We start from the raw sequence: 25,899 nt of genomic DNA on the forward strand, positions 1-25,899 counted from the left end.
CTGTAAACACTTGCTATGTGTGTGAATTTTTCTTTTCCAACCTCAGTGCTTTCTCCTTGGGAACTGACTCAGCCAGGAAATGGGTGTAGTGCAGAACAGAGTTAATGTCCGTTGGGGCAGCATTCCACCATAGGGAGCTGGGGGATGAGTGCCCTAGTCTCCTGTTCGTTAGTGGTTGGGGCTGGGGGTGTCCTAGGCATGTTTTACGTGGTTTTTCAGAGCATCCCTAGCAGGACTGAACTTTGGCCCTTAGCGATAGTCAGCTGAACAATATACGGTTTATTGGCATTTCCTCTTCCCTATCTTGGCCTTTTACTTCTGCATCCCAGTTCTTTTCTTAGGCACTGCTTTGCGGGGAACTCAAACTAAAAAGTTGGCTGTTTTTCGGTGCTCCTGCCGGCTTGTGCAATATATTCCATGTCTGATTTTATTGAACAGCTGCAAAATGTTATGATGAAAAGTGAACTGATTTTTGTCAGTTATAGCAAAGTATTGGCTGGTTAAAAAAATTAATTACTGTTATTTAAGCTGTTAAATTTTGTATATGTGTGTTGTGTGCGTGTGTGTGTGTATATATATACACACACTGAAGTTTTTTGCTCACCTAATTTTTAGAATTTAGCATTAAGTGCTAGACTAATAGGTTTTATATAACTATAGGGCAACATAGAGATTGTATGTACATATTTGTGTTTAAGGATTTTTTTGTGGTGTTATTTATAATTGGAAAAACTGAAATTTCCAGCAACCTGAACTTGGTTAAATTATGGTAAACAAATCAACATGATATCTACTGTACAGCTATAAATATCATATTGTATGAACCTACTTGATAAGGGTAAATGCTTATACTGTGTTAAAAGAAAAGGCTATATAAGGTTATATATCAGTACAGTATGACCTCATTTTTTAAAAGTATGAAATATATACAAAAAAATTGGAGACTGCAGAACGTTAGCAGTAGTTGTTTCTAGCTGAATGAATCAGCATGATTAATACTATTTTTCTTTAAAGTGTTCTGCATGTACATTAGTTTTTATAAAGAACATTTCTTCTGTTATGCCGGAAGGAAAGTTTTTTTCTTTAATCCTTACGTAGCTCTTGAAATAGTTTAGTGTGGTGCTTATTTTAAAGTATTGTAGAATTATCAAAGAAAAATCATTGCATACTTGTTAATTTCTGATACCTTTGTCTTAGGTTTGGAGTTGTTCAGGATGTTTCTGTATATTTCACATGCCCTGTATCCAGAAGTGGGCTAAAGACAGCCAGTTCCTGGTATCTTCTCCTTTGATGGATGATGATTTTGGAAAGAGAGATTATCCCTGGCCTTGGTAACTTCTTCTAATTTAGTTGGAATGTTTAGTTGTAAAATAAATGAAAATTGTAGCTCCTCAGTTGCTTTATTGGCAGTTTCAGTATCCATGCTTGGCCTTCAATTAGTCATTTGGTTTGTGAAGATATGAGACCAGGTAATGGCTCCCCCTGCCACCCCAGTTTATATAACTACTAGTTCCTTTTGCTAACTAATAAATAATTCAGACTCTGTTTTTCCCCTGCAAAACAACTCCTTAGTAATCCTTTTTAAAGAACTTTCATTTCTTTAGAACTAGAATCCATCAAAATTCTGGTACTTCTCTCAGGAGCTCCTTTTAGTATGTATTGGTATCACATTGTACAAGACTGTCCTCTAACATTTTGATCAATGGCTTCCAATTTTATCCTCAAAATCTCTCAAAACTGTAGGTGTATATTATCCAATCTTATTAAATTTTCTATATTTATTATGTTAGTTTGGCTTCTAGGACTAAAACTGCTTTATTTTAATCTTAATAGGTAAAAATCTGCTTTAGCAGAGAATGTGAAACTATTTCAACTTTTCTTTGACTTAGGTACATTTGAAATATAAATATTTTGTATTAGATGTTGAGAAATATGAAATTTTTTGTTTATTTTCAAACATTTTTCCCCGTAATTCTAGATTTTGTCATGTTTCTTGCTGCTGTATTACCTACCTATAACCGATTTCTCTCTTCTTCTTGCTATTGCTAATATATTTTGCTTATTTGTAGACCACCCAACCAAACTTTTAAAACATTGAACTTTATAAAATTGGAATGAATATCTCAAGAATAAAGTTCAGGTTGTTAGTAGAAAGCTAATGTTGCTTTCTTTTGTAGCTGTATTTTAGATATATGTTGTTTAATATGGTAGCAACTATCCACACATGGTTATTTAAATTCTTAAAAATTATGAAATAGAAAATTGTTTCTTCCTCAGTTGTACACATTAGCCACATTTCAAGTGCTCACTAGCCATGTGTGGCTAATGGCCACTGTGTTAGACATGACAGGTGTAGAACACTTCCATCATCTCAGGAAATTACTGGACAGAGCTCTTCTAGATAGTTGAAATTGATTTTAGTAAAATCATGTTTCTTACTAATATAAAGATGGAGCAGAGGTTACATTAACATAAAACTGATTGTGTATACTCTATTATTAAGTATATTTATATTTCTGCCTCATGTCACTTTTATAAATGAAATTAACTTCAGTAATTTCATTCTTTGTAGTCCAAAATGTAGGTTTGAATACAAACGATCTGACACACCTAGTAGGTACTATTGCTATTGTGGCAAAGTGGAAGATCCACCTTTAGATCCGTGGCTTGTGCCTCATTCATGCGGCCAAGTATGTGAGAGAGATTTTAAACCTCCTTGTGGCCATAAGTGTTTACTCCTCTGCCATCCAGGTGAGTTATATATTATATTTCTAATTGTGGGTGGTTATTTCTTCTGTTGAAGTAAAAAAAATTGTGAGAGTTGAACTCAGAACTTAAGTTTACATAAGAAAATATTGGAAGGGATTGCCTTTTGAAGTATCGGTATGGAAAGCTTTAGAAATTACTGATAGGTGTAGGAACTGAAAATTTTTACTTTTGACTTCTGATTTTTGTTTTTTTTCCCTTTCATTGGATTCTAGGTCCATGCCCTCCTTGTCCTAAGATGGTCACAACTACTTGTTATTGTAAGAAAGCAAAACCTATCCCTCGTCGGTGCAGTGCTAAGGAATGGTCCTGTCACCTGCCATGTGGACGGAAATTGCTTTGTGGACAACATAAATGTGAAAATCCTTGTCATGCAGGTAAAAGGTCATACTGTTAGGTGTTCCGGCCTTAAGCAGAAGTCAAAGCAGTCTCTGTTGCTTTTATAATGTTCCATGCTAATTTATCATTTTGATTTTAGGAAGTTGCCCACCCTGTCCAAGAGTTAGTAGGCAAAAGTGTGTCTGTGGCAAACAAGTAGCTGAAAGAAGCTGTGCAAGTCCACTGTGGCACTGTGATCAAGTAAGTGTATATGCATTTTGAGGAGTGGGTGTTAAAGTATACAGAAGCATAAACAATTAGAAATGCTAATTAGGTTCAGTTGGATAAAAGGAGAGGAAGAATAGCAACTCAGATGAATTATATTCATGTCTTAGGAAGCTTTTTCAATTTAATATCATTTTAATTACCAGGGGAAATTTTTTTTCAACTTATCAGCTATTTGTTGAACTTTGGATTTAGTACATATGTACTCTTTCCTCTTTTCCCTCTTCTTGAGTTAATCCAATGGAAGTAGTATTGATTCTGTAGATTGTCTTAGAATTGGCATGGTTTTAGTACCATTTGGAAATCTTTGGTGGATGACCATGTGAAACTGCATGTTCTTTTTCCTTTATTACATTTTAAAAATATACTCCCTGGCACATAAGAAATGTGTATGTATATGCTTATGCATATATACATATGATACCTATGTAAGATATAAAGCATAATAATTTGAGGAATCTAAACAAGTTGCTTATTTGTGACTGAGAAATGATTATGTCATGTACAAAGTCTTTTGTTAACTTTTAAGTCGTTAGTGCTTATTGCATTTTATTTTAGGTATGTGGGAAAACACTGCCATGTGGTAATCATACGTGTGAGCAAGTTTGCCATGTAGGTGCTTGTGGAGAATGTCCTCGATCTGGGAAAAGGTTCTGTCCCTGTCAGAAGTCAAGTAAGACTTTTTAAAAAACCTTTAGAGTACTTTCCTAATTAAATTAGATTTCTCTGGGAGCTCATAATGTAGTTTCAATAATAATACAAATTTGATATTAAGTTTCTGTACATTTAGATGAGAGGACAATATAGCATTGTGGATTAAGAACTCAGATTTTGGGCCCAAACTTCCTGAGCCTCTGAAATGGGGGGCTTGTCAATCTCAGACCAACCACTTTTCAGTCCATCAAAGCACATTGAAGGTGTACCTTTGGTTTCCATCTGTACCCCCTCCCAACTCCCCAGTTCTTTCAACCAGTGAGGAAAAGTCATTTGGGGAAGTAAATGTCAATAAACTCCTCTGCATGCTGATAAACAAACAAACAAACAGACAAAAAAACCCAGAAAAAAACTGTGAAGTAGAGTGAAAATAATAGGCTGTTTTTCGAGATTCATTATCTTCGATTATCCAAGGGTCACCATTCTGAATAGCGTGTGGACACATGTAAATCTGTTTAAATAAGATTATGATGAATGTAAGTGTTCCAAGATGTGTTCCTTTTAGTTCCTCTCCCCTTCTCCCTTTCATTTTTTCCGTCCATGAATAAATCTGCTAAAATTTGAAAAAAAGAAAAAAATGACTAGGTGTATGTGGGTTCAAATCCCACCTTCATGAACTGCAGTTTTCTCAAGTTAAATGGGGACAATAATAGTACCTTCTTTATAAGATAATTGTGAGAATTAAATGATAAAATGCACGTAAAGTATTTAGTATAGTGGCCAGCACATAAAGGAAACCTAATAATGATAAGCTATTGTTATTGTTGGGTATTAGATTATAGGTGAATTTAGTTTGGGCTACTTTGAGATAAAGGCATAGAAGGGTTATAGTTAGAGTTCACTTTCTTGACTCAGCACCAATACCAGCACACATATTTATAAGATTATTGCAAACACTTGTTATGTTTATGTTAAAGGTCAGTTTCATAGTTTTTAAGTCTAGATCTTTTTTTTTTCCTCCATCCTATGAGGTTGTTTAGAGCAAATTTTTTAAATTGTTCTATATATTGTAGAATTCTTCATAGTGGTTTACATGGGCTTACTCATTTCTTTAGAAAAGTATTTCTGAAGTAGTTAGCTCATAAAAATATGCTTCTTGAGAATGGTAATTTGTCATGTATCGAATTCTTTTTAAAAAGTATAAACTTTACAAATATAGGGGTTATTTTCTTTAAAGTTAACTTTTCAATAAATATGTAGATGCAAAAGTTCATAGTCTGAAAGACCTGTCATTCTCTAGGAATCCAAAAGTACATGGCACGTTATTTTATAATAATGTATGTTATTTTTAATATTGATTTTTTTGGTCTGCTTCTAGAGTTTTCTTTGCCTTGTACAGAAGATGTACCAACTTGTGGAGACAGTTGTGACAAAGTACTTGAATGTGGAATCCACAGATGTTCACAGCGTTGTCACCGAGGTCCTTGTGAAACGTGTAGACAAGTTAGTCATGTCCTGTAATGATTACTTCTAACAGCTATCTGTCATAATATGTCAAGTGGGATTGTTTTGTAATTGTTCTCATAAACATCTGTGTCATGATCTAATATTTATGATGAAGCAGGACAGTATGCCAGCAATTAAATCTGAAATTACCTTTTTTTTTTGTTTTGCTTGGTAAAAGTTTGAATGTTGTCATTTTTTTTTTTTTTTTTTTTTTTTGCGGTACACGGGCCTCTCACTGTTGTGGCCTCTCCCATTGCGGAGCACAGGCTCCAGACGCGCAGGCTCAGCGGCCATGGCTCACGGGCCTAGCCGCTCCACGGCATGTGGGATCTTCCCGGACCGGGGCACGAACCTGTGTCGCCTGCATCGGCAGGCGGACTCTCAACCCCTGCGCCACCAGGGAAGCCCTGAATGTTGTCATTTTTATAGACTAGTGTGGGGTTGTTTATTCTCAGAAGATATTCAAGGCAATGGTGAATTAGGCCTAGGGATGATAGGGGAAAAATGCCTAGATGTCATTCTGGTTTTGACATACTACTAGATAATCCAGTTTTCTTGTTTTACTGAAACTAGATGTGTAGATGTTATTATGTAACTAGACATAAGGGATTTTTAACATGTGATGTTGTTTTACTATTTAATATCAAATTTTTACTAAATTTAATAATGGAAATTCTGTGAAATCTTTGGAACAAACAAATGTCTTAGGAAATTCTTTATTTTTTTAAAAGTCTTTCATACAAAACACTCTTAAACTTTTCTCTTTTATTTTTTAGTAATTATAGAGATTGCAGTGTGAAAAAAATCATGTCAACGAAAGTCAATTTTAATAGCATTTATCTGATTCTTCCAGGAAGTGGAGAAGCATTGTCGTTGTGGAAAGCATACAAAACGAATGCCGTGTCATAAACCATATCTTTGTGAAACTAAGTGTGTTAAGATGCGGGACTGTCAGAAGCATCAGTGTAGGAGAAAGGTAATAAGCTTGGAAAACTGATTTTAGAATTCTCTTGGATTTTTCGTCTTTGGGCCCATGATAAGTGCAATCTTGACTTGTTCCTCAAATACTTAGGCATATTCTTTGCTTTCCATATGAAATACTAATAAATATTCTACATTATTTTTTGTATTAGTGGGAAATCTTACCAAGGTTTTTAAATAACAAGGGTCTCTTTTTGTCCTATGCATAATTCCTTCTACTTGGTTCTTTGGCTGTTTCTGTTCCCTGACTTTATTTATTTATTTTTTTAAAAAATTATTTATTTATTTATTTATTGGCTGCATTGGGTCTTCGTTGCTGCGCACGGGCTCTCCCTAGTTGTGGCGACCGGGGGGCTACTCTTTGTCACAGTGTGCGGGCTTCTCATTGCAGTGGCTTCTCATTGTTGCAGAGCACAGGCTCTAGGCACACGGGCTGCAGTAGTTGTGGCACGCGGGCTCAGTAGTTGTGGCTCGCGGGCTCTAGAGCGCAGGCTCAGTAGTTGTGGCACACGGGCTTAGTTGCTCTGCGGCATGTGGGATCTTCCCAGACCAGGGCTTGAACCCATGTCGCCTGCACTGGCAGGTGGATTCTTAACCACTGCACCACCAGGGAAGTCCCTGTTCTCTGACTTTAAAACATCATAGCAGTGTTAGTGGTAGTTGTTTGGCATGGTAGAGGCTTAACTTCTGCTGTTCAGATCTTATTTATAGAATCTTGGTTCAGTATAAGGTCAAGTGGAAAATTTTATTGAGTCTGTAGATTTGAAGTTTTTTTTTTTTTTTTTTTTTTTTTTCTTTTTGCGGTATGCGGGCCTCTCACTCTTGTGGCCTCTCCGTTGCGGAGCACAGGCTCCGGATGCGCAGGCCCAGCGGCCATGGCTCACGGGCCCAGCCGCTCCGCGGCATATGGGATCCTCCCAGACCGGGGCACGAACCCGTATCCCCTCCATCGGCAGGCGGACTCTCAACCACTGCGCCACCAGGGAGGCCCTGAAGTTTTTTTGAGTCCCTTTTATTATTATGAATTATCCCTCTATTTCTAGTAAGGTACCTTGTTCTTAAATCTATTAAATATAGTGATTTCAACTTTGTTTTGCTTAGTGTTCATACAGTCTGTATTTTCCGTTCTTTTACTTTCAACTTATTCAAATCTTTATATTTGAAGTGGATTTCTTATAGACAGCAATTAGATAATTGTTTTATTTAGATAATTATTTTGTTTTAAATCTTTATCGTTTAATTTGGGTGTAGATCATTTACATTTATTGTGACCTTTAATAAAATGGTTAGATTTAGGTCTGTCATTTTGTTATTTATTTTCTATTTTTTCATCTGTTCTTTGTTTCTTTTCCCTCTTTTGTGTCTTCTGTTTGAGTGTTGTCTTTCAATAATTCCATTTTACCTCCTTTATTCGATTCTTACACATTTTATACCCATGTATTTTATAAACCTCAAATATGTTGTTTTTATTTTTGCTTTAAACAGGTATCTTTTAAAGAGTGTGAAAAAGACTATTGTCTTTTATATTTATCATCAAACTCATGATTTTTGGTGCTTTTCATCCTTTTATATAGATTCAGGTTTCTATCTGATTTCATTTTCTTTTGTCTGAAGGAATTCCTTTAACATTTCTTGTAGTGCTCATCATGAATTCTTGCAACTTTTGTAAACTGTCTTTAGCCTTTGTTTGTGAAAAATATTTTTAGTGTAAAATTTTAGTTTGACAATTTTTTTCCCATTCTTTAAACATGTTGCTCCACTATCTCTGTTATCTTTGTTCCTCTGTATGTAATGTATCTTTTTTCTTTGGCTATTTTTAAAGATTTTTCTCTTTATCATTAGTTTTCAGTAATTTATTTGTGATGTTCCTTTATATAGCTTTCTTCATGTTTCTTTAGTACAATTTTTCTTGAGCTTCTTGTATGTCTTTATAGTTTTCATCGTATTTGTGAAATTTTCAATTTTTATTTCTTCAAATATTTCCCCCACCCATTGCCTTCTGAGACTCCAGTGACAGGTATGTCATGCTGCTTGAAGTCCCATAGGTCACTGATGCTCCATTTATTATTTAGTCCTTTTAATTTTCATATTTAATGTTAGCTTATATTGTTTGTCTTCGAGTTCTCTAATTTTCTTCTGAATTGTCTAATCCCATTGTTTATCCCATCCTGTGTTTCTTCATCTCAGACAGTATTTTTTCATCTCTGAGACTTGGAGTTGTGACTTTTTCTTTATCTTCCATGTCTGTCCTTTTCATGCTCATGCTCTCTTCTGTCTTCTTGAATATAAGTGAATAGGTTATACTTCAAATGCCTATTTTAATGTCCTTGTCTACTAATTCTGTCATCTGTCATTTCTGAGTCTATTTTTGTTGATTGAGTTTTCTTTTCCCTTTGAGTTATTCTTTACTGCTAGGTGACTTTTGACTGGTTTCCAGACATTATAAACTTTATGCTTTGTGCTACCACTTCTCCACAAATTCTAACCACACTTGCCTCTCTGAATTATGAATTTTGTCTCCTCCACTTGGTGAGACCACTGGACTCTGCTTGTGATCTTTCTCCTTGTGTCCAGGTCTAAGCTTGTGCTATCATAGGACTCACCTTGTTTGTTTCTGTTCTCATAGGGGTTTCTGTCCTGTGCTGCCTAGTTGTCTAATGTCTAAAAACTGCTGTTTCAAATATTTTGTCTGATTTTCTAGTTGTTTAAGGTAGGAGAGTAAATCTGGTCATTATTACTCATCATGGTGAGAAACAAACATCTAAAGGCTTATTCACGTTGTGGACCACATAACCTTCTTTTTTTCCCACTGCCACTGGGAACGTGATAGGCACATAGTATTACTTGGTAAATATTTGCTTAATTGAATGAACTATTTTAACTTTTAATTGCTTTTCAATAATGTATATTTTATTTTGAGCTATTTTTATATACTGAAACTTTTTCTGAAGTAGGTTACAAACCCAAGTTTCTTTAAGACAATTGTAGTGTGTATTTCCTTTCCAAAGTTTGTCAAGGAGTTAGAATGGCAAGATGTAACTTTAAGTAGTTGCCTCGTGTTCATGAATGAAAATTGGGACAAGACATAGACAGCTATATTTCTCACAGATTGGAAATCAGGGAGTAACAAAACAGTGCTAGAAGCAGTTAGCCTATCTCTCCTTCTTTCCTTTAGTTAGTCTCTGATTCTTTGGTTTGAAAATAACTGCCAAACTAATCTATATATTGAATGGGTTTTATTGTAATTAAATTTTAAAAATAGCCAGACTATTTGCCTGAATTGACTGTAGGGTTTGACCAGATCCATTCCTGTGGTTAATGTTGTCAATTTCTGTGTAGATAAGTAGAAGAGGAACTATCTTATGGAACTATTTTAAGTCATAGAATAATTAACTAAAGGGCAAGAAAATTTAGCTTGATTTCACTAAATTAGGTCATTGTCTATTTAAACTTACAAGTTCTTAGTACAGCGTATTCTACACAAGAATGTTGATATTCTTGAATACTTTTATTCTTATAGTGAAAAGAACTATCTTTTGATTTCCCTAAGTTCTGTGAATAACTAGTAATGACATTCATATTACGTACGGTTTTCAAATTACCTGTTCTTTATGTATTGCTTTCCCTTCAGTGTTGCCCTGGAAACTGTCCACCTTGTGATCAAAACTGTGGACGGACTTTAGGATGTAGAAACCATAAGTGTCCATCTGTCTGCCATAGAGGTAAAATTTAACAAAAGCTGTAATTTTATGTTTATATTTACATAGTGCTTTCTCGTTGATAGAGAGCTTTCATATTTATTATCTTACTCTTAGCAATTTTGAGAAGTTAGAGCAGTTGCCACTATCTTTATTTTATGGATGAGGAAATTTAAGCTGAAGAGGATTTACTTAGGGAAATATCTAGTAAGGCATTATAACCAAGGTTTGAACCCACGCCTTTTGAATATAAACTTCTGTTCTTCTATAATACCATGTTGTTTCCTTACTTCTACCCAACCTTCCCCACATAGTTTTTAAGTTAATTAATAGGTTTTTCAGTACTATTTTGAATTTTAGACATTGATATGAAATTAAGTCTAGTAAAGGATTGGATATATTCTGTCCAATGGTTCTCAAAATTTTTGGTCTCAAGGACCTTTTACACTCTTTTTGGACCCAAAGACCTTTAGTTAATGTGGATTTTATCTATTGATATTTATTGTATTTGAAATTAAATTAAAATATAATATTTATTATTTTATTGAAAAATAGTACCATAGTACCCATTACATCTTTTTTTTTTTTTTTTTTTTGCGGTACGGGGGCCTCTCACTGTTGTGGCCTCTCCCGTTGCGGAGCACAGGCTCCGGACACGCAGGCTCTGCGGCCATGGCTCACAGGCCCAGCCGCTCCGCGGCATGTAGGATCTTCCCGGACCAGGGCACGAACCCGCGTCCCCTGCATCAGCAGGCTGACTCTCAACCACTGCGCCACCAGGGAAGCCCCCCCATTACATCTTAATACAGTAACTTTTTTGTGAAAAATAGCTACTTTCTAAAAAAAAATTTTAGTGAGAAGAATGATACTGTTTTACATTTTTGCAAATGTCTTTAATGTCTAGCTTAATAGAAGATAGCTGGATTCACATATCTGCTTCTGCATTCAACCTGTTGTGATAATGCCTTGTCATATAGCTTCTGGAAAATTCTAATCTATGTATATAAGTTCTTGCAGACCACCTGAAAGGGTCTCAGGGGTGCCTAAGTTAGAGATTGAAAACTGAGTTAACTTTACTCATTTGGAGTATGTTGGTATGAAATGGAATCTACTGAAAGATAGTATAAGGTAGTGGAAAGAGCATGGGTTTAAATTAAGAGGTCCTGAGTCAAAGGTGAACTTAGTATTGGGTTGGCCAAAAAGTTTGTTTGGGTGTTTCCATATCTATGGAAAAACCTGAACGAATTTGGCCAACCCAATAACAGCTTTGTGACCTGGGACAAACTACTGTACTGTTTTTTGTTGTCTTCCTTTGGGATTAGGTGGATACTAGATATCTCCCTTAATGTCTTAATCCTTTCAGGAATCCTGGAAGGTATTAGTGTTGTTTTGTATAAGGAGGAAGCAGGCAAAGAGACTGTTGGCCCAAGGTCATAGAACTAGTTGCAGGGTCAGGATGTGAACCCAAACTTTAATAATATTTCCACTATACCATATTGCCTCCCCATTAGGAAAAATGGCAGATATATTACCCCATAGGCATTTCCCTACGGATGTTCTCTGATTTGTCAGTGTCTTTATTTTTATTTATTTATTTTTTAAACATCTTTATTGGAGTATAATTGCTTTACAATGGTGTGTTAGTTTCTGCTGGATAACAAAATGAATCAGCCATACATATACATATATTCCCATTTCTCGTCCCTCTTGCATCTCCCTCCCACCCTCCCTATCCCACCCCTCCAGGTGGACACAAAGCACCGAGCTGATCCCCCTGTACCATGCGGCTGCTTCCCACTAGCTGTCTATTTTACATTTGGTAGTGTATATATGTCCATGCCACTCTCTTACTTTGTCTGAGCTTCCCCTTCCCCGTGTCCTCAAGTCCATTCTCTATGTCTGCGTCTTTATTCCTGTCCTGCCCCTAGGTTCTTCAGAAGCATTTTTTTTTTAGATTCCATATATATGTATTAGCATACAGTATTTGTTTTTCTCTTTCTGACTTACTTCACTCTGTATGACAGTCTCTAAGTCCATCCACCTCACTGCAAATAGCTCAACTTTGTTTCTTTTTATGGCTGAGTGATATTCCATATTATATGTGTGCCACATCTTCTTTATCCATTCATCTGTCGATGGACACTTAGGTTGCTTCCATGTCCTGGCTCTTGTAAATAGTGCTGCAATGAACATTGTGGTACATGACTCTTTGAATTATGGTTTTCTCAGGGTATATGCCCAGTAGTGGGATTGCTGGGTCGTACTGTAGTTCTGTTTTTAGTTTTTAAGGAACCTACATACTGTTCTCCATAGTGGCTGTATCAGTTTACATTCCCACCTACAGTTCCCACCCAAGAGGGTTCCCTTTTCTCCACACCCTCTCCAGCATTTATTGTTTGTAGATTCTTTGATGATGGCCATTCTGACCGGTGTGAGGTGATACCTTATTCTAGTTTTGATTTGCATTTCTCTAATGATTAGTGATGATGAGCATCCTTTCATGTGTTTGTTGGCAATCTGTATATCTTCTTTGGAGAAATGTCTATTTATGCCATATGTGCCAGACCCACAGCCAGCATCGTTCTCAATGGTGAAAAACTGAAACCATTTCCACTAAGATCAGGAACAAGACAAGGTTGCCTACTCTCACCACTATTATTCAACATACTTTTAGAAGTTTTAGCCACAGCAATCAGAGAAGAAAAAGAAATAAAATGAATCCAAATGGGAAAAGAAGAAGTAAAACTGACTGTTTGCAGATGACATGATACTATACATAGAGAATCCTAAAGATGCTACCAGAAAACTACCAGAGCTAATCAATGAATTTGGTAAAGTAGCAGGATACAAAATTAATGCACAGAAATCTCTTGCATTCCTATACACTAATGATGAAAAATCTGAAAGAGAATTAAGGAAACACTCCCATTTACTGTTGCAAGAAAAAAGAATAAAATACCTAGGAATAAACCTACCTAAGGAGACAAAAGACCTGTGTGCAGAAAACTATAAGACACTGATGAAAGAAATTAATGATACAAACGGAGAGATATACCATGTTCTTGGATTGGAAGAATCAACATTGTGAAAATGACTATACTACCCAAAGCAATCTACAGATTCAGTGCAATCCCTATCAAACTACCAATGACATTTTTCACAGAAGTAGGACAAAAAAATTTCACAGTTTGTATGGAAACACACAAGACCCCAAATAGCCAAAGCAATCTTGAGAAAGAAAAACGGAGCTGGAGGAATCAGACTCAGGAAAAGACAGACCTCAGAATGGGAGAAAATACTTGCAAACGAAGCAACTGACAAAGGATTAATCTCCAAAATATACAAGCAGCTCATGCAGCTCAATACCAAAGAAACAAACAACGCAATCCCAAAATGTCAGTGTCTTTATTTTTTTTATTTTTATTTTTTTTAGCGGTATGTGGGCCTCTCACCGCCGTGGCCTCTCCCATTGTGGAGAACAGGCTCCGGACGCGCAGGCTCAGTGGCCATGGCTCATGGGCCCAGCCGCTCCGTGGCATGTGGGATCTTCCCGGACCGGGGCATGAACCCGTGTCCCCTACATCGGCAGGTGGACTCTCAACCACTGCGCCACCAGGGAAGCCCAGGTGTCTTTAAATTGTAAAGTTTAGAACTAGTTTTTTGGTTCTCATGTAAAAGGATTTTATTTCCTTTTGTAGTCATATTATATCACTGACCCATTAAATTTGAATTTCATTAACATTCTAAAGTTAGTCATTAATTCATTCAATAAGTATTTTTGAGTGTCTACTGAGTACCAGGCACTGGAATTACGAGTGAACAATTTTGACAAAGTACCTGCTTTTATGGAGCTTATATTTTTATTCTCCCTCAATTAGAACACAAATAATCACATTAATATAGAATATCAGATAGTGACAAGTATAGAAAGAAAATTAGAGTAAAATTAAAATTGTGATAGTTGGGATGGTATATACTGTTTTATATAGTGTGGTCAGAGTAGGACTCTGAAAGAATGACATGTGTGGGGAATCCTGAGAGAAGTAGGGATCAAGCCCTGGGGAAATGGGGATGGGGTAGTTTGATTACAGAGGCCTTGAGACAGGAACATTTGAAGGAGGACTGAAGTGGTTGCTCAGGGGGACACATGTTAGGAAATGAGGTCAGAGAGGTGGTGGGATAAATGATTGCTGGGGAAAGGAGAATATGTATAGGGCCTTGGAGGCTACTGTTAAAACATAGCCTTCACTTTAAGTTGAAAACCTGACTAGTTGTATGACCATTAAAGAAACTGGATCAGTAGTTTAGAATTTTCTCACCAAGAAAACACCAGGCCTAGTTGATTTTTACACATGATTTTTAACAAATGAACATTTAAAGTATGTATAAGTTTAATCTCTTTGTGAACTATTTGATAGTGTATATAAAAAAGGAATGTGTTCCAGCTCATTATATCATCTTTCAAGGAAAGTAAGGGAAAATTACAGGCCAGTCTAACTCATGAACATGTTTGTAAAATATTAAAGTTTTTGCCACTCAAATCCAGCTATCTGGTACTACAGTATTAGCTATCCAAAACCTTAATCTATCATTACCAAGCTGGGTTTATTGCAGTAATGTATGGTTGGTTTAAGATTAGTAAATCTAATAACATGTTTCCATCACATTAACAGATTAAAGGAGAAATGAGATCATTTTAGTAAATGTCTGAAAAACAGCTGATAAAATTCAGCATCCATATATGATGAAAACTTAACTAGAAATGGAAGAGAGCATCGTTAACCTGATATAGAGTATCTGCAAAAAGGGCAGAGCACACATCATACTTAGTGGAGAAATGTTGAAAGTATATCCCCCTCTTGTATTATTTTGAAGCAAATCCCATAAATACTTCAATATGCATCTCTGAAAGATGGAGTCTTAACCTGAAAATAGTTAATCTGTTTCTTAATATCAGCAAATATCTGGTGTTCACATATCTTTTTGTCTCATAAATGCCTTCATTTTTTACTTCAGTTTGTATGACTCAGAAACCTTAATAAGATTGACATTGTAGTTGGTTGATGTCTCTAAAGTCTATGAATCTGTAATTTCCCTCTTTTTCTATAATTTTGCATCTTTTTATATATTTTCCTTTGTCACTTGTTTAAGAAACTAGGTTGCTTTATTTAGTTTCACAGAGTCTGGATTTTGCAGATTGCATCTCCGTGGTATTATTTGACATTTTCCTCTGTATTTTCTATAAACTGTTAGTGGGACTAGAGGTTTGATCAGATCCAGGTTCAATTATTATTAATTTTTTTTGGCAGAATGTTTATTTTTTTAAAAAAGGAACTTATTAGCCCCTAAAAAAAATTTACCTTAATGGAAAGTGTATGAAGATACCGTTGTGCAACTCTTACCATTTGTTTAATGCTCAGTTACATAAGATACATAGAATCATTATTTTATGTCATTTTCCATTATTCTAGATACCTTCATAATCAAAGTTGTACTGTAACTAATAGGGAGAGGGTGCTATCTGCATGTTTGCACTGTGAATATACGGAAGCTTGACTTATAGTTCTTTAGAACTTAGGCCTTCTATCGTTATGGTTCTAGAATTACTGGACTTTTGACCCACTAGTCACTGTATTTATACTCTGTATGCTCCTTTTTCATTTAAAAAATATTATCACTGAAGTTACTTGAATTTAATCTGTCATGTTGTACAGGTGTCTGTAATGAGTTCATTAGGAAAACTGTTCAGGGAAATTATCCCTTATTGTTCTCAAGATTTAATTTTAAAAAAGGAAAAGTGATGCTGTAGTTTAGGGCAGCAAAAAGGTTATGTTTGATAAGTTTCTCTTTGATTGCTGAAGGTGAATGAAAATTATCATTGTTAAGTATGGAAATTAATATAATGTGCTGAGTAAGAACTGACATAAATATCACTATTAATTTTTTAAAAAAATGTGACATCAAATTTTCTTTTGGAAAGGCCAAAATAAAGTTTGATCATGTGAGTCAGGATAACTTGGCTTGCATTACCATCAAGATAATACTTTACTGGATTATACTTATCAAAACACTGAAGTATAAATTTGGTAATTTGTATAATACACGTGTGCTTTTTCCCTGTGGTGCTTTTTACTTTATTTCTTTTTCTGCGATCATTATTTGAATCAAAATTCTTAACCTCTTTTTGTTTTAGGGAACTGTTTTGAACTAATAGAGGCTTTAACCAGACTATTTTTCATCATTAATCTGTTTTATCAGGTTAATTGCTATTCAGTATTTTGCTTGGTCCTGACACCTAGGCAGCAATTTCTTGAGATACTTAACTTCCTAGTTGAAGACTCTTTATTCCTTTCTTTTTTTTTTTTTTTTTTGCGGTACACGGGCCTCTCACTAATGTGGCCTTTCCGGTTGCGGAGCACAGGCTCCGGACGCGCAGGCTCAGCGGCCGTGGCTCACGGGCCCAGCTGCTCCGCGGCATGTGGGATCTCCCTGGACCGGCGCATGAACCCATGTCCCCTGCATTGGCAGGCAGACTCTCAACCACTGCGCCACCAGGGAAGCCCTTCCTTTCTTATTATTTCATTTCTAATGGGATAGCCTATTTGGAAAACTAGAGTGGGAAGAAAGCCCTTAGGATGATGTCAAAGCCTTGGAGAGAACTTTATAACCTGTTTAAAAAGATTTCTTTTCAATTGGTCTTTGTGTATTTCTACCCATAACAAAAGAAGGTAAAAAGCTGAAACCCTAAAAATGTTCCCTTTGGAAAGGTTTAGAAGTATTTGGAATTATAGCCTAAAATGAGATTTTAGAGTCTTTCGCAAAGCATGAGTAATGGAAAATTGACTGTACTTGTTAATAACCTTATGAGAGAAGTCACTCTTATTGGAGAATTTGTCTAAAAATAATGTACTTGAGTAGATGTATGTAAACTAAGCCAAAAAGATGATTGCTAAATTAGATTTTCCAAAGACTTAGCTCCATTTTGCTGGTGTAGTTTTGAATGAGTAATGTGTTAAATTTGTTATTTAGAACAGAACTTTTAGCAAGTTTTAAAGAAAATTCTAAAACTTTTTATTGAAGTACCGGTGTAGACATAGAAAAGTATACAAATTGCAGGTGTACAGCTTGATGACTTTTTATAAACTGAACGTAAACATATAACCAGAACTCAGATTATTAAACAGATCATTACCAGTATTTCCCAAACTTTTTGTGTCCTTTGTAATCATCATCCTGATTTTGAACAGCATAGATTAGTTTTTCCTGTTTATTTTATATAAATGGAATCATATACTGTATATTCATGGTGTCTGATTTCTTTTGCTCAATGTTATATGTATGAGGTTCATTCATTTATTCTCATCCTAGAGTATCCCATTGTGTAAATATACTAAACTTATTGATTCTACTATTGATGGGAATTTGGGTAGTTAAGGAAATTTCTCTTTAAGTTTCAGACCTTTTTTTCAGGTAGCTGTTATCCCTGCCCAGAAACTGTAGATGTGAAGTGCAATTGTGGTAATACAAAGGTGACAGTACCCTGTGGCCGAGAACGTACCACAAGACCCCCCAAGTGCAAAGAGCAGTGCAGGTTAGTACAAAGCTCTGTACAGACTTATATCTGGTGTCTTACAGATTTAAAGTCATACCGATTTTGCATTTTGTTAGTATTTTCAATTTTGCTTTAATGTTCTAAAATATTAATATTCACAGTATGCTCATTCTGTGTGGAATTAGAAGGTATATAAATAGATAATTGCACTTTAGATATAATTGTTCAATGATCAAAAGTAATTTTAAAAATTGTACTTTATGATTTAGTCGACCACCAACTTGCCATCATACAAGTCAAGAAAAACATCGCTGTCACTTTGGCTCTTGTCCTCCATGTCATCAACCTTGCCGAAAGGTTTTGGAGAAATGTGGTCACTTGTGTCCTGCTCCATGTCATGATCAAGCATTAATAAAGCAAACTGGCAGGGTAAGGGAACAGTACTATTAAGACATAATGCATTGCTGTGGGTCATATTTTCTTAATTTTACTTAGTCATTTCAACAAGCAATGATTAAGTACTTATTGGGTATTAAACACTGTGATAGAAGCTGGAGTATAAGGTAAATAATACTTGGTTTTTGTCTTAAGAAATTCACAATATAGAAAAGGAGAGAAACCAATAAACAAATATTTGCAAGTACAGTGTGATAGTCATGTTATAATCATCATACAGATGAGTTTGTCAGTCTTCCTTCATATACTGTAGTTCAGGGTTATAAATATCTCCTGGTTTCCTCAAAGATTCATTCACGTATTCAGTGAATATTTATTGAATTCTTACTATGTGTTAAGCATTCTTCTAGGTGCTGGGGAGACAACAGTGAACAAAATAATGGAGATTAAATTCTGTTGGTGGGATTTGGATTTTACAATTCTGTGTTTTATTCTTTTGGCTTATGAGAAGTGAAGGAGTCTATACTGCCTTTGTTCTGTCATTTAAAAACTGGAATCTGGCTCAATTTTTAATATAAACGTGTTAGAGGGGAACAATCTGATAGAGTTTAAGGAGGGAATAAAATATTTCAATAAGCACAATTTGTTGAGTACTTGAAAAAATTTCAACTGGCTTGAGCAGAGGATTCGTAGAACTGTTTTCTTAGATCCTGAAATCAACCATATGATTTAACCCCTCTGACTTAAAAATTGTTATTTATTTTACTTGTAGCACCAGCCTTCAGGCCCTTGGGAACAGCCATCTGAACCAGCATTTATTCAGACTGCATTGCCTTGTCCTCCATGTCAAGTGCCTATTCCTATGTAAGTATTAGAATTTTAGCTTTTAAAAAAAATCTTTTGACATAGTTCAAAGTGTATCTTGAGAAACTTCTCCCCTTTTTCTTTCTTCAGTTCATCATTATTTCGGGCCTAGCCTATAAAGTAGTCTGTTTCATTCTTTTCCAAATATATTTTGTATACTGCTTAAAACGCTCCTCTAGATATCTTTTTTGAGTCATTTTCCCCAGCTAGAGTTTGATGTGTCAGTATAGCTATGCCTACTCTCTTTTGGTTACTGTTTGCATGGATAAATGGACAAATTCTTAGAAACACACAGACTACTGAAACTGAATCAAGAAGAAGTAGAAAATCTGAATATACCTAGTAAAAAGACTGAATTAGTAACCAAAAACTTACCACAAAGAAAACCTCAGGACCAGTGACTTCACTGGTGAATTCTACCAAACATTTAAAGAATTAACACCAATGCTTCACTAAGCAGGGATATTTCCTGTCTCATTCAGTGAGGCTACTATTTCCCTGATAATAAACCAGAAAAAACATCACAGGAAAACTGCAGACCAATATCCCTTTTGAATATAGATGCAAACATTCTTAACCAGATACTAGCAGACTGAATCCAGCAACATGTAAAAAGATTTATACATCATGACCAAGTGGGGTATATCCCAGAAATATGAAGTTGAATCAACATCAATCATTCATTCATCAGTCATTGATTCAAATCAATCACTGTTAATACTTTATCAATAGAATAAAGGACAGTTGATAGATGCAGAAGAATATTTGTCAAAATCTGACATGCTTTCTTGAACACTCAACAATCTTGGGATAAAAGAGAACTTCCTCAACCTGATGAAGAGCATCTATGAAAACCCACAGTTAACATCACACTTAATGGTGAAAGTTTAAAGCTATCCCCCTTAAGATCAGGAACAAGACGAGGATGTCTATTCTTCCACTTCTATTCAATACTATATTAGAGGTGCTAACTAGAGCAATTAGACTAGAAAATGAAGAAGTAAAACTATTTGTATTTTCAGATGACATGATCATGTATATAGAAAATCCTAAGGAATCTTCACAAGTTATTAGAGATATTATATTAAATAAGTTCAGTAAGTTTATAGGAAACATGATGAATATACAAAAGTCAATTTTTTATTTTTTTTAATTTTTTTTTATTTTTTGCAATACGCGGGCCTCTCACTGTTGTGGCCTCTCCCGTTGCGGAGCACAGGCTCCGGACGCGCAGGCTCAGCGGCCATGGCTCACGGGCCCAGCCACTCCGTGGCATGTGGGGTCTTCCCGGACCGGGGCATGAACCCGTGTCCCCTGCATCGGCAGGCGGACTCCCAACCACTGCGCCACCAGGGAAGCCCCAGTCAATTTTATTTCTGTACGCTAACAGTGAACAATCTGAAAATTGAACTAAGGAAACAGTTCCATAAGAAGAACAAACGTTTTGTTTATTTAACAAATTTAATAAAAGAAATCCAAGATTTGTACACTGAGAACTATAAAACATTGTTGTCAGAAATTAAAGAAGACCAAAGACTATAGTACTGGCATTCAGATAGACGTAAAGATCAAGGGAATAGAACTGACAGTCCAGAAATAAATCCATACACTTATGGTCAATTAATTTTTGACAAGAGTGTCAGAATAATTAAATGGGGGAAAGAATGCTTTTCTCAACAAATGGTATTGGGACAACTGGATATTCACATGGAAAAAAATGAACTCAGACCCCTACCTCACAACATACATAAATAGTAACTCAAAATTGATCAGAGGCCTAAAAGTAAGAACTAAAACTATTAAACTCTTAGGAGAAAACATAGGTGTAAATCTTTGTGTCCTTGGATTAGGCATTGGTTATTAGATATGACACCTAAAGCATAAGCAATAAGAGAAAAGATAAATAAATTGGACTTTATGAAAATTAAGCCAGAGGACATTATCAAGAAATTGTGCTTTAAGGACACTATCAAAAAATTGAAAAGATAACCCACAGAATGGTAGAAAATGTTTGTAAATCATATATCTTGTATATTATCCAGAATATATAAAGAATTCTTAGACTGAGAGACCAAAAGACAATCCAATTTAAAAATGGTCAAAGACTTAGAATAGATATTTCTCCAGAGAAGATCTACAAATGGCTAGTAAACACGTGAAAAGATGCTCAATATCATTAATTAGAAAAATGTAAATCAAAACCACCAAGAGATACCATTTTACATCCACTAGGAAGGCTAAAATAAAAAAGACATATGATGTGTTGGTGAAGATATGGAGAAGTTGGAACCATTATACATTGCTGTTGGGAATGTAAAGTGGTGTAGCTACTTTGGAAAACAGTTTGGTAGTTTCTCAGGAGACTAAACATAGAGTTACTGTATGACCCAGCAATTTTACTCTTAGGACTATGCCCAAGAGAACTGAAAATATAGATTCATAAAAACTTGTACATGAATGTCCATAGCAACATTATTATTAATAGCCCAAAAAGTGAAAACAATTTTTTATCAACTGATGAATGGATAAACAAAATGTGGTATATCCATACAATGGAATATTATTCAGCTATAAAAATCCATGAACTACTGACACGTTTACATATTATGTGGATGAACCTTGAAAACAGTATTCTAAATGAAAGAAGCCAGACACAAAAGGCCACATGCTGTTTGATTCCATTTATATGAACTGTCCAGAGTAGGCAAATCCACAGAGACAGAAGGTAGAGTAGTGGTTGCAGGGGCTGGGGATAGGAGACTGTGGGGAGTGACTTCTAGTAGTTTCAGGGTTTCTCTTTGGGTTATGAAAATATTCTAGAATTAAGTAGTGGTGATGGTTACACAACCTCGTGAATATACTAAACTCCTCTGAATTGTACTCTTTAATAAAAAGTATACATTTTATGGTATGTGAATTTCATCTCAGTTTTAAAAAGGAGAAAAACATATATGAAGATCCTTCTAATTCTGATAGGATTTTTCAGTGACATGTCTAACAAAATTATTATTGTAAAGGATATATTAAAAAATACTACTTGTCACATGAACTATCCAATTAATATGATTTCTTTTTTTTTTTTTTTTTTTTTTGCGGTATGCGGGCCTCTCATTGTTGTGGCCTCTTCCGTTGCGGAGCACAGGCTCCGGACGCACAGGCTCAGCGGCCATGGTTCATGGGCCCAGCCGCTCCGCAGCATCCTCCCGGACCGGGGCACGAACCCGTGTCCCCTGCATCGGCAGGTGGACTCTCAACCACTGCACCACCAGGGAAGCCCATAACAAAATTTACTTTTTTTTTTTTTTTTTTTTTTGGCGGTACGCGGGCCTCTCACTGTTGCGGCCTTTCCCATTGCGGAGCACAGGCTCCGGACGCCCAGGCTCAGCGGCCATGGCTCACGGGCCCAGCCGCTCCGCGGCATGTGGGATCTTCCCGAACCGGGGCACGAACCCGTGCCCCCTGCATCGGCAGGCGGACTCTCAACCACTGCGCCACCAGGGAAGCCCATGATTTCTTATTAGAGTACAGTGTTCCTGTTTTCTTGACCTCTTGTTTTAAAAATAACATTACGGGGCCTCCCTGGTGGCGCAGTGGTTGAGAGTCCGCCTGCCGATGCAGGGGATACGGGTTCGTGCCCCGGTCTGGGAGGATCCCACATGCCGCGGAGCGGCTGGGCCCGTGAGCCATGGCCGCTGGGCCTGCGCATCCGGAGCCTGTGCTCCGCAACGGGAGAGGCCACAACAGTGAGAGGCCCGCATACCGCAAAAAAAAAAAAAAACAAAAAACAAAAAAAACATTACGTTTAATAATAATTTGGCCATGTGATAAAAGAATTCTGAACATTTGCATATAACACATATAATATGTGCTGTATCATTTAGGGTGCCTTTTGTTTCAAGTAACAAAAACCCTAAATAAAAAGCGACATTGTTACGCCTTGCACAGTTAGACTGGAGGGAGAACTGCTGCTTCATGGTTGGTTAATCTGGTTGATTCAGTGATTTATCGTCAAGGGCCCGGATTCTGTCTTTACATTTTATCCTCAGTGTGTCCTCTTCACTCTCAGGCTACTTGCCCTTCTGGTAAACTTCCCATCCAGTTAGTGAAGTTTCCCAAGGGAGAAATGGACACTGTTTAAGCCTTCAATCATCATTTTCTTCTTTATTTAAAGACTGAGGAAACCTTTCCCAGAAGCCCCATAGTAAAACTCTTCACATTTCACTGGCCAGAATAGGATCACAAGACAATTGCTAAACCAGTCCCTTGAAAGGGAAATGAAATAGTTTTGTTTCTTTAAATAGACTTTTTTTTTAGGTGATTTTTTAGGTTTGAAGGAAAATTTCACATAAAATACAAAGAGTTCCCATATGGTCCTGCTACACACACGCAGTTTCCCTTAATATCTTACATTAGTGTGGAATTGTACTCTTTAAAAGTATAAACTTTATGGTATGTGAATTTTATCTCAGTTTAAAAACCAAAACCATATGTATAAAGATCCTTCTAACTCTGATATAATGATTTTTCAATGGCATGTATAACAAAATTATTATTATGAAGTATATGTTGAAAAATATTATTTGTCACATGAACTGTCCAGGTAATATAATTTCTTTCTTAGAGTAGAATTTTTTACAGTTGAGGAGCTGATATTGTTACATTATTATTAACTAAAGTCTATAGTTTACCTTGGTAAAGGTTTACTTTTTTGGTTGTATGGTCCATGAGTTTTGATAAATGCATAATCTCATGTATCCACCATTACAGTACCATACAGAATAGTTTCACTGCCCTAAGAACGTCCTGTTCATCCCTCACCTCCCCAGCCCTCAAGCCTCTAGAAACTGTTGGTCTTTTTACTCTCTCTATAGTTCTGCCTTTCTCAAAATGTCCTATAGTTGGAATCCCACAGTATATAGCCTTTTTAGCATATTGCCCTTGATAATATGCATTTAGGTTTCCTCCATGTCTTTTTATAGCTTGATAGCTCATTTCTTTTTATTGCTGAGTAGTATTCTATTGTATGTATATACCACAGTTTGTTTATTCATTCACCTATTGAAGGACATTTTGGTTGTTTCCAAGTTTTAGCAATTATGAAGAAAGCTGCTGTGAACGTTCATGTTCACAGAACATATGTCCATGTTATTGTGTGGACATATATTTTCAATTCATTTGGGTAAATATTTAGGAGTGCTATTGCTGGATCATATGGTAAGCCTATGTTTACCTATATAAGACACTGCCAGACTAACACGGTGGCTGTACCATTTTGCATTCTCACCAGCAATGAATGAGAGTTCCTGTTTCTCTACATCTTTGCCAGCAGCAAATGCTCGTCAGTGTTTTGGATTTTAGCCATTCAAATAGGTGTGCAGTGCTTTCTCGTTTTAATTGGCAGTTCTTTAATGGCATATGATGCTGAGCATCTTTTCATATGCTTATTTGCCATTTGTATATCCTCTTTGGTGAGGTGTCTGTTCTCTGCTCAAATCTTGCCCATTATTTAATTGGCTGTTTAATTTCTTATGATTGAGTTTTTAAGAGTTCTTTTATATTTTGGATACATATTTTGGATCTTTACCAGATATGTGTTTTCCAAATATTTTCTCCCAGTCTGTGGCTTGTGTTTTCATTTAACCTGTTTTTATTAAAGTGTTTTTGGTTTAATGAAATCCAACGTAACCATTTTTCTTTCATGGATTGTGTTGTATTTAAAAAGTCATCACCAAACTTGAGGTCACCTAGATTTTCTCCTGTGTTTTATAGTCTTGCATTTCACATTTAGGTCTGTGATCCATTTTGAATTAACTGCTGTGAAATGTATAAAGTCTGTTTGTGTTTTTTTCCATGTGGATGTTCCTTTGTTCCAGCACCAACCGTTTGTTGAAAAGACTACCCTTTCTCCGTTTGATCGCCTTTCTCCTTTGTCAGAGATCAATTGGCTATGTGTGTGTGGGTCTATTTCTGGGCCCTCTGTTTTGTTCCATTGATCTATTTGTCTGTTCTTTCACCAGTACTGTACTGTCTTGATCACTGTAGCTTTATAGTAAGGCTTGAAGTTGGGTAGTGTCCATCCTCTGCCTTTGTTCTTCAGTACTGTGCTGGCTATCCTGGGTTTTTTGTCTTTCTATATAGACCTTAGAATCAGTTTGTTGATATCCACAAAATAACTTGCTGGGATTTTGATTGGAATTATGTTCAATCTAGATGAAGTTGGGAAGACGTGACATTTTAACAGCATTGCACCTTTCTATAGATGAACATGAAATATCTCTCCATGTATTTAGATCTTCTTTGATTTCTTTCATCAGTGTTTTGTAGTTTTCTTCATATAAATCTTGTATTTATTTTGTTAGATTTATATCTAAGTATTTCATTTTTGTGTGCGCTAGTATAAACGGTGGTGTTTTTTTTTTTTTTTTTTTTGTGGTACGCGGGCCTCTCACTGTTGTGGCCTCTCCTGTTGCGGAGCACAGGCTCCGGATGCGCAGGCTCAGCGGCTATGGCTCACGGGCCCAGCCGCTCCGCGGCATGTGGGATCTTCCCGGACTGGGGCACGAACCCGTGTCCCCCGCATCGGCAGGCAGGCTCTCAACCACTGCGCCACCAGGGAAGCCCGTCGGTGGTGTGTTTTTAATTTCAAATTCCAGTCATTCATTGCTGGTATGTAGGAAAACAATTGGCTTTTGTATATTAACTTTGTATCCTGCAACCTATTTGCTTATTTTTTGTTCTTAACAAAAAAACTAGTAGAGTTAGCATCTTTGCATTAAAAATATTCTTTTTGAAGACTGTATAATGTTTCATTTCATTTTATTTTTTTCTTGCAGGGAATGTCTTGGGAAGCATGAGGTGAGTTACAGGCACAAACCTTAA

General features: G+C 36.2%; 1 protein-coding gene across 5 annotated transcripts in view; it reads left to right on the forward strand.

Annotated features, from left to right (window-relative positions):
* The window catches only part of NFXL1 (nuclear transcription factor, X-box binding like 1), a 56,370-nt gene that overhangs the window by 8,101 nt on the left and 22,370 nt on the right, over window positions 1-25,899 (forward strand). For all 5 annotated transcript variants that reach the window (XM_081235714.1, XM_081235715.1, XM_081235716.1 and 2 more), the window contains 12 exons: window positions 1,198-1,331; window positions 2,573-2,751; window positions 2,982-3,143; window positions 3,245-3,345; window positions 3,928-4,042; window positions 5,402-5,526; window positions 6,383-6,505; window positions 10,142-10,232; window positions 17,679-17,799; window positions 18,030-18,189; window positions 18,929-19,020; window positions 25,854-25,875. In XM_081235714.1, coding sequence (XP_081091840.1) covers window positions 1,198-1,331; window positions 2,573-2,751; window positions 2,982-3,143; window positions 3,245-3,345; window positions 3,928-4,042; window positions 5,402-5,526; window positions 6,383-6,505; window positions 10,142-10,232; window positions 17,679-17,799; window positions 18,030-18,189; window positions 18,929-19,020; window positions 25,854-25,875 — 1,425 coding nt within the window. The remainder of the gene's footprint in view (window positions 1-1,197; window positions 1,332-2,572; window positions 2,752-2,981; window positions 3,144-3,244; window positions 3,346-3,927; window positions 4,043-5,401; window positions 5,527-6,382; window positions 6,506-10,141; window positions 10,233-17,678; window positions 17,800-18,029; window positions 18,190-18,928; window positions 19,021-25,853; window positions 25,876-25,899) is intronic.

The sequence above is a fragment of the Mesoplodon bidens genome (genome assembly GCF_964165515.1).
Source record: "Mesoplodon bidens genome assembly, chromosome: 1".
Lineage (NCBI taxonomy): Eukaryota > Metazoa > Chordata > Mammalia > Artiodactyla > Ziphiidae > Mesoplodon > Mesoplodon bidens.